The sequence below is a fragment of the Ambystoma mexicanum genome, chromosome 1p, assembly GCF_040938575.1.
Source record: "Ambystoma mexicanum isolate Mex_15411 chromosome 1p, UKY_AmexF1_1, whole genome shotgun sequence".
Taxonomy (NCBI): domain Eukaryota; kingdom Metazoa; phylum Chordata; class Amphibia; order Caudata; family Ambystomatidae; genus Ambystoma; species Ambystoma mexicanum.
The window spans coordinates 1,320,920,000-1,320,936,831 of record NC_090921.1 but is presented as its reverse complement, the minus strand read 5'-3'; the positions used below and the strand labels follow the sequence as shown (position 1 = coordinate 1,320,936,831).

General features: G+C 42.9%; 1 protein-coding gene across 1 annotated transcript in view; it reads left to right on the top strand.

Annotated features, from left to right (window-relative positions):
- The window catches only part of CD5L (CD5 molecule like), a 260,177-nt gene that overhangs the window by 68,608 nt on the left and 174,737 nt on the right, over nucleotides 1-16,832 (top strand). Inside the window, exon 3 of the mRNA XM_069606596.1 lies at nucleotides 681-995. Coding sequence (XP_069462697.1) covers nucleotides 681-995 — 315 coding nt within the window. The remainder of the gene's footprint in view (nucleotides 1-680; nucleotides 996-16,832) is intronic.

The window sequence follows — 16,832 nt, the reverse complement described above, 5'->3', positions numbered from 1 at the left end:
GGGATACGTGGACCAACTGGCCATTCTACGTGAAGATATATTTTTTATAATTTGTATTTAGAAAACCATTACCGATAAACATTAGTCCCTCTAGGAGGTCAGTCTAACCCTTAAATAGTCCTGGGTCACTTCTCTAACAAGTATGTCCTCAATGAATATTCGGGGTCCTCTTTGGCAGTCCTGAACCCCAGAGCAAACGTGCAGTGAAGTTGGAGCTTCATGCTAGGAACAGAAAGATTATAATGTGTTATCCAACTAATTCAAGCAGGAGTAGTAGCCACTGTTTTCATTTTACCTGTATATAATGTGGTTTCTTTTACAGCTTTAATTTGGAACTCTCACATTTACTTAACCAATGCCATGCTTGCCCCCATGCAATTTTGTTTCATTTTCACTTTGCAGTATATTGGACTAATGACCATATCGCATAACAAAACACACTAACAAAATCAAACGTGTCCTTGTGCTAACTTTATTGTGGTTTGAATGGTTTCAAATGGGCTTGAAAGGGAATCATGTGTTTTTAAAGTTCAGGTGCAGGGCCGTCAAACAGGTGTCCTGCTGCAGTTGTTTGCCTTCGCCTCTCTCTGTTAGAGTTGCACTTGGTGAGTGCTGTGCTCCATGGGAGCTGTTGCAGGGCTCTGGCCCGGCTGCTCACTTGCTTCTTTGTTTCTTTGCAGAGACGCAGTTTTCGGTGAGACTGAAGGGCGGGACCGCGTGCTCTGGCCGAGTGGAGATCTACGTAGATGAGAGCTGGGGCAACGTCTGCGATGACGGCTGGTCTCTTAATGCTGCAAACGTTGTGTGCCGCCAACTGGGTTGCGGGCCAGCTCAAGAAGCATATAGCTCGCCTAAGTTTGGGCCAGGATTGGCTTCTGATCCAATTTTAATTTCAGAGTTATATTGTTCAGGGCAAGAACATTCCCTGGGTGAATGTAACTATAAAAGAGAGGATACGTGTGACCATGACGAAGATGCTGGTGTGGGCTGTGCAGGTAATGGAGTGTCTGTCAAAAGTATACTATTGACTTTGTCCTTTAATGAATGTGCCTTCAATATGTGGAAATTGGCATTGCAATTCAAGGTAACAATATGGTTCCCAGGCTTAAATGTTTTTTTATGCTATTCGAATATGTACCACACACCGCTGCCCTTTGCATGGTCTCCAGATGCGCTGCCACATCTGAAAGCGAGAGTGTGGCAGTCGGTTAGTCAGGATGAGAGGGAAAATTGAAGATTACTGTGCGCTTGAGCTGGTGCGTTCAGACCATAAGCACCCTAACCTCTGTGCATATGAGTTTCTAGGTGTGTTCTGTTAAATGCACCTAGGCATTTGTGTCCGAAAAGGAGACCTCGTGCGCCCATAGTGCCAGCGTGCATTGGTGAAATGCCCCCCCTGACTCACCGCTTCTCACTTCTATTTATATTTTATTAAATAGTTATGAAATAGAGTGGAAATATGGTCATTATCAGTCATGTTCTTTCATCAGCTGAGTTTATTCATGTCTAATCCAGGCGCCGAAACTATCGGTTGTACTGCACTGAACTCAGGCAGTGAGTCTATCCAGTTGCCTCGATGAGTTCCTGCACAAAACAGACTGAGCGGCATTCCGGTCCAACATTGACCACACACAAAGCTCTTTAAGAAATTGTGCAAATCTCCAGCAGGTAACCTTCTTGCAGGCGCCTCCTGAGATTCTACAGGGCTAAGAGGGCAATACACTTTACCTAAATTGCACCAATTTATAGACCCAAAATAAATATTGTTTTCCCTCTTGTCTTATATCTGTTTCACAGTTTTAATCTGACAGAACAGATCTGATTAGATTAAAAAGTCTACTATTTGCCAGGATGAAGGGATGAAGGGTAAATAGAGCAACATTTCTACTACTTGCAAGGATGATGGGATGAAGGGTAAATAGTGCAGAAATCCTACTATTTGCCAGGTCAAAGGCTAAAAGTGCAAATGTGTACTATTTGCCAGGACAAAGAGTAAATAGTGCATCATTTACACTATGTGCACTATTTACCCTTCGTCCTTGCAAATAGAACTTACCCACATTTGCATTATTTACCCTTCGTCCTGGCAAATAGTAGAACTTCTGCACTATTTACCCTTCATCCCATCGTCCTTGCGTGTAGTAGAAATTCTGCACTATTTACCCTTCGTCCTGGCGAATAGACGCTAGTAGAAAGGTTAGGTAGAAGTTCTACTATTTGCCAGGACAAAGGGTAAATAATGCAAAATGTGTACTATTTGCCATGACAAAGGGTAAATAGTTCAAAATGTGTACTATTTTTAAGGAAAAAGGGTAAACAGTGAAACATTTCTACTATTTGCAAGGAGGATGGGATGAAGGATAAATAGTGCAAAAGTTTAACTATTTGCAAGGACGATGGAACAAAGGGTAAATAGTGCAAAATGTTTACTATTTGCCTGGATAAAGGCTAAACAATGCACATTTTCTACTCTTTACCAGGGGACCATCAAAGCAGCTCAGAGATCGCGTTAGGGGAAGCAGTCAGCAGTGCCCATTGTCCTGTTAAATAATGTTGTTTTGCTAAAGTTTACAAGGACAAAAGATAAGCAGTGAACATTCGCTGTTATTAACCGGGACACGATGGAAACAGCCAAGAGATGTTCTTAGAAGAGGGATCATCAGCAGTACCCCTAGTCCTGATAAATATTATAGTTTCTTATTACAATTTTCCAGGATAAAGGGTCAATAGTGCAAATTCTGAAGTATCTAGTAGAGCATTATAAAGCTAGTCAAATGAGAGTGTAAAGTGGTTTTATAGTGCGATAGGGATTGGCAGTTTCATAGGCTAGGTGAAATGTATTTCAGAAACACATGCTACCACCCTGTTAGTACAGACATGTTATCGGGTTTGTTTTACTTTGCAGAACAGCATCAGCGCTTTCACCAGGTGTGCCGAAATTCCCATGGAACATTGCATCAGAAATGTGTAATGTAATTCCAAGAAACAGCCTCATCTCAATTTGCTAATGCTTCTGTGGCCACTTCTGATTATTGTAATATTTGATCTTATTTTATTAATGGAATGGCAGATGTAACTTAACATTTCAGAAGCATCATGCAGTATGAGGAGCCACTGCATCCATTCTTTTACTCCACCGCAACACATGATCTTTCACAGAGATAGATGGTGCCACTTGGAGCTGTGTTCCCACTACTGTGTGATGAGTTCAAAATCCCCAGTAGAAAACATGTACAATATTTATATTTGTTGAAATTCTAATATGTTTCTCTAGTAATACTTTGTTTAAATAAATAACCCAACATTTTCTTTCCCAGTTAATAATTTAGGAGTTACATGGATAATTTACCAAGAGGTGTTTGTGATATACATTTCTAAGAAGAGTAAATCAGACTTATCTGATTGTTAAATTAATTACTTTCAAAATGTGAGGAACAGAGGAACAGATACAAAATGTTTATGTTGTAAACATGTGAATGCAATGGGTATTCTGCATTCTCTCCATTCAGGTCACAACATGTTTAACATAAACATTGTAATAGTACCATGTAATCCACCACAAATTGCTGGACAACTTTAGTTTCCAACAATGGTTGTACAAGCTAAGTCCATCTATGTTAAAGCTGTCAGAAGCCCTGTAGAGTGGTTGAATACACTGAGCAGGATATTTATGTTCTCCAATGGGTCGGATGTTTAGAGCACACTTGTTATGTGTTTTTCCTATGAGTCTGTGGGAGCGGTTCTTGCAGGAGCAGTGGGGTGTCTGTTGGCTTGACTTGGCTCCAGAGAGGTAGAGGTGTGTGATGGCGAAGCAGCTATACACCTTCCAAAAAAGTCTCTTGGGGAAGTGGTGGCTGAGCACATTACATGACCAGTAAAGGCAGCAGTGGCTTATGTTTTTCTAAACCCTCAGGCCTGGGTAAGAGAACAGACACTTCTTTACGTATGCCAGGTCCCTCAGCATGAAGCATGGTAAAAGGCTGCTGAAGACAGTCCTTCAGATTTCTCCCAGAATTAGGTCATGGCAGACACTCGGTGTGAGCACAGGCAAAGTTAGTGTTTGAAGGATCCCTCTCAGCCAGGTAACTCATGGTAAAATGTCACCTCACCAGGGTACCCTAGAAATTAAAGGTTTCTTAATTACCTTCTTGACACCAATGAATGCTTACATCTCAGGAGGAGTCATGTGGAATTCCACTTATTTGCATGGGATCCGAAGGGAGAGAGCTCAGACTGGCAAAGCACCACAAAGCGTGCAGAAAGGCCAAATTTGCTAGACCTCCGTCACTTCCATGAAGAATCAGAGGCTGGTTGTGTGCGGGGAAGTCAGGCAGACCCTTTCCACACTCTCAATCAGTGGCTGGTTGTGCATGGGAAAACCCTGCACAATAACAGGCCTTCTCGGACTCTGACACACACACACTCTCTCTCTCTCTCTCTCTCTCTCTCTCTCTCTCTCTCTCTCTCTCAACAAGTGCTCATTTATTCACTTAGATACAAATGCATACACACATACATACATACATACAAACACTTCATTACCTGCTGTCCTGGTTCCAACGACATCTTTACGGAAGCTCTCCAGCTCCAGCCGCACAGCAGTAACAGGAACCAGTTAGCTATCGGAAACAGAGAGCATCTTGGTTCCTAAGTGCATGTGTGGGAGACCAGAGCGTTTGCACAGGTTTGTCACACTCCAAAAATTGGGACTTGGTTTCATCCTGCTCAAGTTCATGTCACGGGTGCCTCAGCAGCCACTCCCCCAAGTTGTTATGTCTTTGTGTGGGGTTTCTGCCCCCTGTCCATGTCATTGGTGGTCATGGGTTTGGATTACTTTGCAGGCTAGGCACCTGCCAGTGCTCTGGGCCAGACTGATGCCTGCTTCATGGTCCTGCAACCTCTGTGGCCCCATTACATCTCTACCTCCTGTTCAGTGGCTCCATCTGGGTGACTCTGCTTGCTTGTGGGCTGCTGCCACTCTTCAGGTGCTCAGTTCTGCTCCATCCTGTCATGGTGAAGTTGAGTTATTTGTCAAGTGCATAACTTTGCTTACAGCAGAACGGTGCAGACTACACTGCTTCTGGGCCCAGGTCATATATATATATATATATATATATATATATATATATATATTCACTCCGACTGCGCGGAGTGATGTTGAGCCGCACTCACGGAGTGAACTTCCGACTGCAGGCTCCCAGCTCAAATCCACAAACTGCACCAAAATCCAAATAGAATAAAAATAAAAAGTTTGGCTTTATTTTTCAAAAATGTAGGTTTAAAAACAATTTCATAAGAGAAACCTCCAACCCTCGCCCGGCCCTGCAAAGGCGCTCCACAGATGACGCGTTTCGCTACAACTTGTAGCTTGGTCACACGATCTTGTGCACTTTCTAGTCACTCTTTTATTCCGTTCCCCTTCCCTCCACATAGTGGGCATAGAAACAAACAAGGGACCAATTCGAAAATCTCGTGTTTTGTGTTCCAGGTTTTTTCTTCAGGCGTGTTCCACTGCCGTATAATTACGTGAGCAACCCTATGTTCCTCCTAATATATGCTTAGTCTGTATATATTTGCAATATCAAATATCCAATACAATCACATCCATAATTGCATAACATTCTCAAAAATACAGATTATAAATTTAAATATAAACCTCACGTTTGCATTCAAAAATAGCACCATGTATCATAATTTACATCATGGTGTTTGTAGAGGAAAGTAATGTTGCCCGTTGTTTGTGGAGAATATAATTCTATCTATTTGTCAAATAGAATGTCCTAATGATTCCCACAGTATTTTGGGTGTCCAAGATCAGGAGAGAATACAATAGTCCATGAGTATGGCTGGCTGAACTCTTTGGTCCCCCATTATCTGTGTAACTGCAACCGTGTATAGATATATATTGCCATCCATCCTGTGCATTCACAATTGTAGGCTCCGGACATCACATCTAGATGCATGTTCAATAAACACGAAAATTACGCAGGAAAAATATGCATTAAAAATATACGCAATAGCCATATCGCTTCACTCATTAATCTCTAAATGAGATATAAATATAAAGTGCATAGTGCATTACATCTCTCTGATTTTTGCTCTGGACTAGAATCATCGGGATACTTGACAACTTAGATTCCAACTAATACCCATTTTTTGGCTCAATGCCCATCTATGAGACCTAAGTGGTAAGTACTAGATTTCACTCTAAAGGGAAAAGAAGGGGAATATCCGGAATCCTACAGAGTGTCCAAAGTTACTCCTAAAAAGCTCCGTGCCTCCTCACAATTGATTTCATAAAGGCAGGAGTATTCAAAATGTTACAAGAACAATCACTATAAACAGCAGTGTGAGGGGATAGGCTATCCAACATTACCCAACTTCAATAATGGATTTAATCATAGTTTGTAATAGCACACAATTGTGCCCTGTTTCTCATGGTTTGTGCAAAAAAGTAAACATCACCAATATTGTACAAGATTCCCTTGATTATTGTCCAAGAAAAGTATACAGCTCCTCATCTATATTATGTCCTCGAGGGATCTTGCTCTCAAAGTCAATAATATAGCGTGTTTCTTGCTGTCTTAATAATTTTTCTCTGTCTCCTCCCCTCAATCCAATGTTTATTTGCTGTAGCCCCATAAATGAAAAATCACAAAGCTTCCCATTATGTTTCTCCCAGAAATGTTTGGCTATGGAATATGCAAAATCACGATTTCTGATCGCTCTGATATGCTGTTGGATACGAATTTTCAATTTGCACTTAGTGCTGCCAATGTACCATTTCTTACAAGTGCACTTGAGTGCATACACTATGTACTCTGATTCACAAGTAATTCTTTGAGTGATAGTAATGATTTTCTTAAGTACAGGGTGTAGATAACTCGAGCACTCATCTGCAAATGTGCATATCTTGCATTTCGTACATTTGTAGAAACCCTTGTTCCTACTGTTAAGCCAAGTCAGTTGACTGGGAGTTGTTTCTGGTGTCATGTAGCTGCTAAGCAATTTGTCTTTAATGGATTGACACTTTCCCAATGCAAAATTGGGGTAATTCCCCAATAGTGGTTTTAGATCTGTATCTACCACTAGTGGCTTCCAATGTTTCCAAATGATGGTTTTAATCGTTTTTGCTGAATGACCATATGTTAATATGAGGCGTGTTGTTTCATCTTTCTCCAGACTGGGGATCTTCTTTGCGTTATCAACTAACAGCAACGATCTATCACTCTGCCTTGCTTTCATATAGGCACGTTGGATGATCTGTTTTGGGTATTGCTGTTTCTTGAAATCCCACGCTGTTATTTTGCTTTCCTCATCATAGCTGGTAATCTCAGAGCAGTTTCTCCGCAACCGGATAAACTCACCGTAGGGTATGCTCCAAATAAGATTCTGACTATGTACGCTTTTTGCATGTAATGGGGCATTGACCCCAGTCGGTTTTGGAAACAATTTGGTCATGATTATACCATCTTCTATATAGACTGTCACATCCAAAAAGACCACCTCTTTGGGACTATGTGTTTCTGTGAATTGTAAATTATAGTTGTTAATGTTTAACAATTTCACAAAGTCCACCCATTCTTCGGAGGTACCCTTCCAAATGATAAAGAGGTCGTCAATGTATCGCTGCCACATGATCACTTTGTTAGTGAAATTTCCATGTTCTTATTTCCATGCCTCATGATTTTCCCAATATCCCATAATTAAATTAGCATAGGACGGGGCAAAAGTCGTGCCCATAGCAGTTCCCTGTTTCTGTCTATAGTATTTTTGATTAAATACAAATACATTGTTGGTTAGACACATGTGGATCATGGCCATGATCATTTCTGAATGTCGAGTATAGTTTAAGGATCTGGTATTTAAAAAATACTCGCAAGCCTTCATTCCTTGTAGGTGTGTAATAGAAGTATACAGGGAAACAACGTCCATAGTGACTAACAGGAAATCTGGGTCGCATGGTAACTCATTTACTCTCGACAGAAAGTCCTTCGTATCCCTCAGATATGATGGCAATGTTAAAACAAAGGGAAAGAGACATTTGTCGATGTATTTAGACATGTTCTCTAGTAATGAGCCCATTAGCGTGACAATTGGCCTGCCTGGAGGTTTGGAAGCACATTTGTGGATTTTGGGAAGGAAATATATCGTGGGTGTAATTGCAGGGGTTTGTAAAGAAACCTCACATCTAGATCTTCTAACATTCCTTTATCTGACCATTCTTTGAGGAATTCCTGCACTGCTAATTCCAACTTTGGCATTGGATTCTCTGTTAGTTTCTCATAACACGTTCTGTCATTAAGTTGTCTATTGGCCTCATGTACATATTGATCCCTGTCCATAAGTACAATATTCCGGCCTTTGTCCGAAGATTTGATAATGCAGTTTGATAGAAGGTTTAATTCCTTTAGAGATTTAAAATATTCATTACCCATATTTGGTTTGAATTTTCTCGCTTCTTTACATCTTATTTTCTTAAGATCTTCAATGACCAGATTTTGGAACGTCTCTATAGTACTCCCCATGATGATAGGTGGATTAAACTTAGATTTGTTTTTCAGTTTACTTGCTTTGTACCATTCCATGTTGACATCTAGTTCGTCTGCATTAATCTCCACTTCTTTAGAGGTGTCTTCTTCACCTGTTTGCAGAAACACAAGTGTAGATAGAGTGTTTAGATCTTGTCTTGAGATTTCTGTTCTTCCTTCTTGTATCAGTTTTTGTTTTTCTTTCGGGGGATTCATTGCAAAAAATTTCTTTAGCTTAATTTTGCGAATATATTGATCAAGATCAATTCTAGTTTGAGGATAGTCGAACTCTGGTGCAGGACAGAAATTGAGGCCCAAGCTAAGTACTTGACGCTGTGATTTCGTTAGTGTATGCTTTGAAAGATTGACAATGGACATCTGTACAGTCTCCTCTAGGGCCTTCTCATTTAGTTCCCAGAGCGCAATGATCTCCCTGACATGTTCTTTATCTCCATGTTTGCCCCTTTGGCCCCTCCTCGTTTTTGTTTGCCTCCTTTTCCTCGACCCCGGGTTTTTCCTCCTCCGGGTTGCTTTCCTGTCCTCCCATCCTGACAGAGCAAGCGCATTTCTTCTAAAAAATTAAGGCGTATTGGGGGCTCTTCACTTTCATTTTCAGTAACATCTGATTCTGAGGCTGTAGATTCCTCATTGGAAGTTCCCGCTCTGTTACCATTCATGGGTGCTTTATTCATTTTCGTCTGAATTCTCATTTGATCAAAGCGTCTGGCGAACGTGTACACTCTGCCATTTTCATAGTCCTCTTTATCCCTTAAAAATTTCCTTTGTTTCCTTTGTTGAATTTCTTCTTCATAGGTAATGAGGTTTTTGTCAATATTGGTTTTCAATTTCGTTGCATCTTCACTTAATTTCAGTTTCTCCAATTTCTTTTCTATCTCAGTGATTTTAGTGAGTATTTTTTTCCTATCGTTTCCCGCATATTTCACCAAAATTGTAAGTAGATTTTGTGAACAATGGTTTGTAGCTGCGCCCCATTCTTCCAACATTTCCGGATCTTGTTCCTCGAATGAGGGAGTAGTCAATATTCTTAGCCCTCTTGGGATCCTTTTAACATCAATATAATTCTGGAGCGAATGCTCCTCCCACCATTTGCTGATTTCTTTTTTTAACACAGTTTTTCAAGTTCCTTTAGAAGTGTAATTTCATTAGTCTCTATGGGAGGTGGTGATTTACTTTTTGCTGCAGCCACTTGAGATCTTTAGTGTTTCATTAAATAAACTGGATGCCAATTCCCTTCTAGAAGCCTCCTTTGTGGCTAGGGCGTTTTGCATTGTGGGAGGAGGTTTTATTCAGCCGGAAAAAATACCCAACTGTTAACCCGGTTCAAAGCTAGTATGAAGCCGAGTATAATGGTGCAAAGTGGTAGAGCCGGAGAGTCATATAGCTTCGGACACTCCGTCCGGTTTTATTAACTTTTAATTTAGATGTGATGTCTTTCTTGTGGGAGCTGCACGACAATAAAACGATTCGTCACCTCAGACTGCAGTTGGTTGAAGTTATTCTCAATGTGCATGGGGGGATCAAAGACAAGAGCACTCACCGGTCCAGTATACGCCTCACCGCGTCCTCCGACGAACCAGTTCCGTGTTCCTGTCGGTTATCGTGTCTCCGCCTCTGGCCTCCATCAGCGTCGCTGCAGTCCAAAAAAAAGGTTTCGTTTCGAGCTGCTTCGGGACATTAAAGTCTTCAAAATGTCATGCTGCGCGCTTTGTATGTCGCTGTAAGTAATCCTTTGCAGTTGGTGCTCGCTCCACGCTGAGACACTTCAGCGCAAACACATTTCCAATCCTTTCACTCCGACTGCGCGGAGTGAGGTTGAGCCGCACTCACGGAGTGAACTTCCGACTGCAGGCTCCTAGCTCAAATCCACAAACTGCACCAAAATCCAAATAGAATAAAAATAAAAAGTTTGGCTTTATTTTTCAAAAATTTAGGTTTAAAAACAATTTCATAAGAGAAACCTCCAACCCTCGCCCGGCCGAGCAAAGGCGCTCCACAGATGACGCGTTTTGTTACACCTTGTAGCTTGGTCACATGATCTTGTGTACTTTCTAGTCACTCTTTTATTCCGTTCCCCTTCCCTCCACATAGTGGGCATAGAAACAAACAATGGACCAATTCGAAAATCTCGTGTTTTGTGTTCCAGGTTTTTTCTTTAGGCGTGTTCCACTGCCGTATACTTACGTGAGCAACCCTATGTTCCTCCTAATGTATGCTTAGTCTGTATATATTTGCAATATCAAATATCCAATACAATCACATCCATAATTGCATGAAATTCTCAAAAATACAGATTATAAATTTAAATATAAACCTCACGTTTGCATTCAAAAATAGCACCATGTATCATAATTTACATCATGGTGTTTGTAGAGGAAAGTAATGTTGCCTGTTGTTTGTGGAGAATATAATTCTATCTATTTGTCAAATAGAATGTCCTAATGAGTCCCACAGTATTTTGGGTGTCCAGGATCAGGAGAGAATGCAATAGTCCATGAGTATGGCTGGCTGAACTCTTTGGTCCCCCATTATCTGTGTAACTGCAACCGTGTATAGATATATACTGCCATCCATCCTGTGCATTCACAATTGTAGGCTCTGGACATCACATCTAGATGCATGTTCAATAAACACAAAAACTACGCAGGAAAAATATGCATTAAAAATATACGCAGTAGCCATATCGCTTCACTCATTAATCTCTAAATGAGATATAAATATAAAGTGCATAGTGCATTTCATCTCTCTGATTTTTGCTCTGGACTAGAATCGTCGGGATATTTGACAACTTAGATTCCAACCTCAATGCCCATCTATTCCAAATATATATATATATATATATATATATATATATATATATATATATATATATATATATATATATATATATATATATATATATATATATAATAATCTAAGCAGCACATACGTATGGATTCTTAAAGGTTGCTGAAAAAGGTGGGTTTTCAGGCTTTTTCTTTTTTTAAATGTGTTTTTATTGGCATTTTCAACATATAAAAAACATTCCCACACCCTTCCCCAACCCTTTTCCCCTCCCCGTGCCTGATTTTGACTCCAGTAAGACCGTGTGTATATTATCACCTCCAGATGTAACTTAACGTTTACATTATGTCCAGTATTTTCAAATTTTGGGGACACCATTGTTGCATATAATCTCCCTGAAGGTAGTCCAATATCCTTCCCTAGTCCTTGTGGAATTTATCTCTTTCACCCTGTATCCCATATGTCACCCATTCCATAGCTAGAATCCCAAAGATCTTATGCAACCATTCAATATTCGTGGGAGGCGCCTTTTGTTTCCATTTCCTTGCCAAGACTAACCAGGCCGCTATTAACAGAATCATGAATGCTTGCCGTTGGGGTTTCATAGGAATTTGAAGCTTAGAGTCAAAGAGTCTGCACATCCATTCCTTGAGCAAATAGATTGGCGGTCCACCTACCATTTGTTGCATCTGGCCCCTATCTTCTTCCCAAAAACCCTCCAGTATCGGGCAGTCCCACCATACAAGTCTCCAGTCCCCTCTTCTTGAGCAACCCCTCCAGCATTCTTGTGTTACCCCTGGGCACATTGAGTGCAATCTTTCTGAAGTGTACTACCACTGTACCATTACCTTGTACTACTATGCCTCCCTAGTTTGAAAGGATCTAGTTAATTTCAGTATTTGTTCCCAAACGGTCTCCCAGTGTTTTACAGGTATTTCTTCCCCGATTGTCTTCTGCCAACGCTTCATGTACGTCCAAGTACATTCTGGACCCTCCCCCTGTAGGATCGTATATAGTCTCGATACCAGCTGTTTGTCTCCTGCTTGTGTTGTGATAAACTTCTAGAATGGGGTCAGACCCCTTAGCGCTGCCTTCTTTATGTCGGGTTGTTTCAGTCAGTGCCTCAACTGGTAATATTCCAATCTGTCTTTCTCTGTTAGCCCAAGTTGTTGCTTACAATCCTCGAATAACCTGACTTCTCCATCCACCATCATGTCTCCCACCTTTCTACATCCCACATTCTGCCATCTCACAAATGAGCCTTTGTTCATCCCCAGAGAAACCTGTGGATTACCGAACAGAGGAGTAAACGGAGATGGGAGTGTCGTTAGCTGACCCTGACAAAGAAGGCGATCCCAGAGGCCGCATAATACCAGTAATATCTGACTCAACCCTACATTCCGAGGCCTGTCTTCTCTTTATAACCAGAACAGTCACTCCAGGGGAGTCCCTGCTACCACCTGATCCACCATAGCTCCTGGCTTAGACGTATAATTTGAGAACCATTTGCGTAGGACCCGTAGCTGGGCGGCTTCATGATATTTGGTGAAATTTGGCAGCCCTAGCCCACACTTCAATCTGGGAGCCATTAGGGTTTCTAGAGCTATTCTAGGGTGTTATCTTGCCATATGAATTGTGATACCAGCTTGTTTACTGTCTTGAAGAATGATTGTGGAACTTTAACGGGAAGCGACTGCAAGTGATATAATAGTCTAGGAAGTGAAGTCATTTTTATTGTAGCTATCCTACCCATCCAGGATATGCGAATGGGGTACATCTGCTTAGATCTGCTTTGGGCTTGGACAGCAGCTCTGGGTAGTTTGCCCCATGTAGACCAGAGATAGATTCCGTTAAGTTCACTCCCAAGTAAGTGATTCTGCCCTTAGCCGTCTTAAACGGGGGGAGCGACGGCAGTGTCATTACCTGGTTTTCTGTAAGCTCCAAGTTCAAAAGCTTGGATTTGGTCATATTAATCTTTAGTCCTGAGACCGTCTCCATGTCGGAGAGACCAATGAGCCATGCTAGTATAGAAGTTTCTGGGTCTGTCAGGGTCATCATCATGTAATCAGAGCAGGCGGCTACCTTGTGCTCCTCCTCCCCAAACCATATCCCCGTTAGGGCTGAATTATGCCTAATCAATGTCAGAAGCAGTTTGCGGTACAACGCGTAGAGAAGCAGAGACAAGGAACAGCCCTCTCAGGTCCCTCCTGAAATGTGTACCTTTTGTGATAGGTTGGAATTGATTGATAGCTGCATCGTGGGGGTGCTATAATTGGCCTTAACCTTGCTTATGAATGTAGGGCCTATCCCCATCTGTTCCATTGTCTCAAACAGAAAGAGCGATTCTACACGATTGAAGGCCTTTTCAGCATCAAGCGTGATCCCCTTATAAATCCTGCTTGGCCTTTACCCACCAGATCCTGTAGAAAGGTGACAAACTAGCCTCCAGGACGCCTGTATACATTTTTACGTCCAGGTTTAACAGTGCTATGGGGCGATAGGACCCACAGATCATCAGATCTTTGTTGGGTTTGCTGAGCAACACCACCTTTCTTTCCATCATCAACAGAGTCACAGAATCACTGTGGTTCATTGCGTTAAAGAGATGGGCCAACCTTGGGCTCAGTTGTTTGCAGAACATTTGATAGAACCACACTGAAAACTCATCTGGGACCCGCGTTTTGTTCCTCTGCAGTCCTTTGATAATAGCCTCCACCTCTTCTTTAGTGATTTCTTCCTCTAGTTCCTCCCTGTCTGAAGTTGTAAGCTTCCGCATTTGAAAATTCCCCAAGTATTGCTGTACTGCTTGTTGGTCTGGATTATCAGATTTGTATGATGACCCATAGAATTCATTGAAGGAGCCCATAATCGTTTTTGTGTCTGTAGCTATTGAACCATCTGTCTGTTTCATTATGGTATGGCTTGCTTCGGCCCATCTCAGTTGTCTGGCTAAGAGCCTGTTTGCCCTGTTAGCATTTATGTAGTAGCACTGCCTTGTGCTAAGTAGAAAGCCTTCTGCTCTGTGCGATTGGAGTTGTTCTATTTGGCCTCTTAGTTCTTTCAATTTTTTATAAGTAGCTTTACACTTTCTCCTGCCTAAGGTCAACATGGTCTCTTGTAACTGGGATTATAAGTCTGTTTCCATAGCCATCCTTTGTTTCTGCTTTTGGACTTGAAGAGCTATGATTTCCCCCCTAATTACCGCTTTAAAGGCCTCCCAGATCCCTTCATGTGTTGTTTCCTGGTTGTCATTGTCTGTAAAGTACTCATCTATCCTATCTCCCAGATGCCCCACCATCACATCATCTGCCAGGATCTCCCGGGGGAGTAACCAGGCCCACAGCCCTCTATGCGATTCCAATCTTTGTATTTTGACTATTAGCGGTGCATGGTCAGATAGCGATATAGCTCCTATTTTTACCTCCTCCACCTCTCCCAGAAGAGCTGCCGACACCCAGACGTAATTGATCCTTGACAAGGTCTGATAAACATGTGAGAAACAGGTGAACCCACTTTCTTCCCCTTTCTTCACTCGCCAGATATCCTTGAGAGCTAAGTTATGATATGATATGATATGATATGGCATTTGTAACGCGCCTATACACAAGTGTTTAAAGGCGCGACGAGGCAGGGGGGGGGGAACAAAGGGCAGACAGACAACGATCCTACTAGGCCAGGTGTCATTCAGATCGTGCAAGTCCAAGGGTAGAGTGGAAGGGAAAAGGGCAAGGGGAAAGGGAGAGGGGAAAGTGCAGTACAGGTGTAGAAGAATAACAGGATAAATAATAAGGGCCAGATGGTGGCAAGTGCAAGGTAAGTGCAGAGAAGTGCTGGGAAGGGGGGCTGTAGGGATACAGAGACAGTCCCGCAGTGCAGGGGTTGCCAGGGAGGCAGTGCAGGGGAGAGTGGCTGGGCCAAGGACCGAGATCGGTGAGAGTGGCCCAGTTCCAGAATCAGTGCAGTTTCAGTCAGGAATTTAGCAGGGGAGAGGGGGAGATAAAGCAGAAGCAAAGAGGAAGGTTTTGAGGTGCTTCCGGAACCGGAGATGGTTCTCCTCAAGTTTCAGGAAGGCAGAAAGGCTGTTCCAGAGGGAGGCCCCTGCTGCGGAGAGAGATCTACCCTCAACTCGTTGCTTGGAGAAGTAGCTGACCCTGAGGCAGTTGGAGGCGGATGAGAGAAGAGCTTGAGAAGGAAGATATTTAGGAAGAGGGAGTTGAAGGTATTTTGGCCCCAGGCCCCAGAAGGCCCTGTGGACAATGCAGAGGGTTTTGAACTTAATCCTCGCAGCCACTAGGAGCCACTGTAGAGATTTCAGTCCTGGAGAGATACAGTCTCTGGCCTTGAGGCCAAGGACAAGTCTCGCAGTCTTGTTCTGGATGAGTTGCACAGGGCGGAGAGTAGAGGCAGGCAGATTTAGATAGAGGCTGTTACAGTAGTCCAGCTTGGAGAGAGAACCAGGGCTCTGGAGACAGTGAGCTTCTGGGGGAAGGAAAGGAAAGGAAGAATACCTCTGAGGAGGTGCAGCTGGTAGTGTGACTTCTTAGAGATGTCAGATATGTGAGGAGAGAGGGAGAGTGTGGAGTCGAAGATGACCCTGAGGTTTTTTGCCTTGTAGGTGGGAGCAGGAAGAGGTCCAAGAGAGGCCGGCCAGAGAGCTGCAGGGAAGGAGGGAGTGGGTGTGCCGATGAGTAGAATCTCAGTCTTACTGGCATTAAGGCAGAGGTCATTGGCGGCACACCATTCCGGGATAGTAGACAGACAGTCAGAGATGAGGGAAGGAGAGGAGGAGGCCGAGGGTAGCCTGAAAATGAGCTGGGTATCATCCGCATAGCACTGAAAGTTGGGGCAGAGAGCGGCGATGCAGTGGGCAAGGAGTGCCAGATACTGGTTGAACAGCCAGGGAGAGAGGTTAGATCCCTGGGGGACACCACAGGTAGAGAAAAAGATGTCAGAGAGGAAGGATCCCAGTTGGACCTGAGAGGGTCGATTGGAGAGGAAAGAAGTCAGCCATGCCAGAGCCTGACCAGTCATACCCAGGTTATCACGGAGATGGTTGAGCCGGATGGCAGGGTTGACAGTATCAAAGGCAGAAGAGAAATCGAGCAAAATGAGAACACATGGAGTGTTAGAGTCAAGGTTGGAGAGCAGGTCTTCACGGATGTTCAGGTGAGCGTTTCTGTGCTTATGGCAGCTTTGAAGCCAGACTGATGGTCTTGAAGACTACCAACAGATTCAGCATGGAGATTAAGCTGGGAGATGGCCAGTTTCTCCAGGAGCTTGCCCAGGAAGGGAGTGATGGAGATTGGGCGATAGTTAGCCGGGCAGGAGTGGTCGGAAGAGGGTTTCTTAAGAAGAGGCTGCACAAGGGAGTGCTTTAGGGGGGAAGGGAAGACTCCAGAGGTGAAGGAGTGATTGCAGAAGTCAGCCAGGGCAGGAGCCAGGGAGTCGATGTGGTCCTTGATAGTTTTGGAGGAGCAGGGGTGAACCTGTTTTGACGAG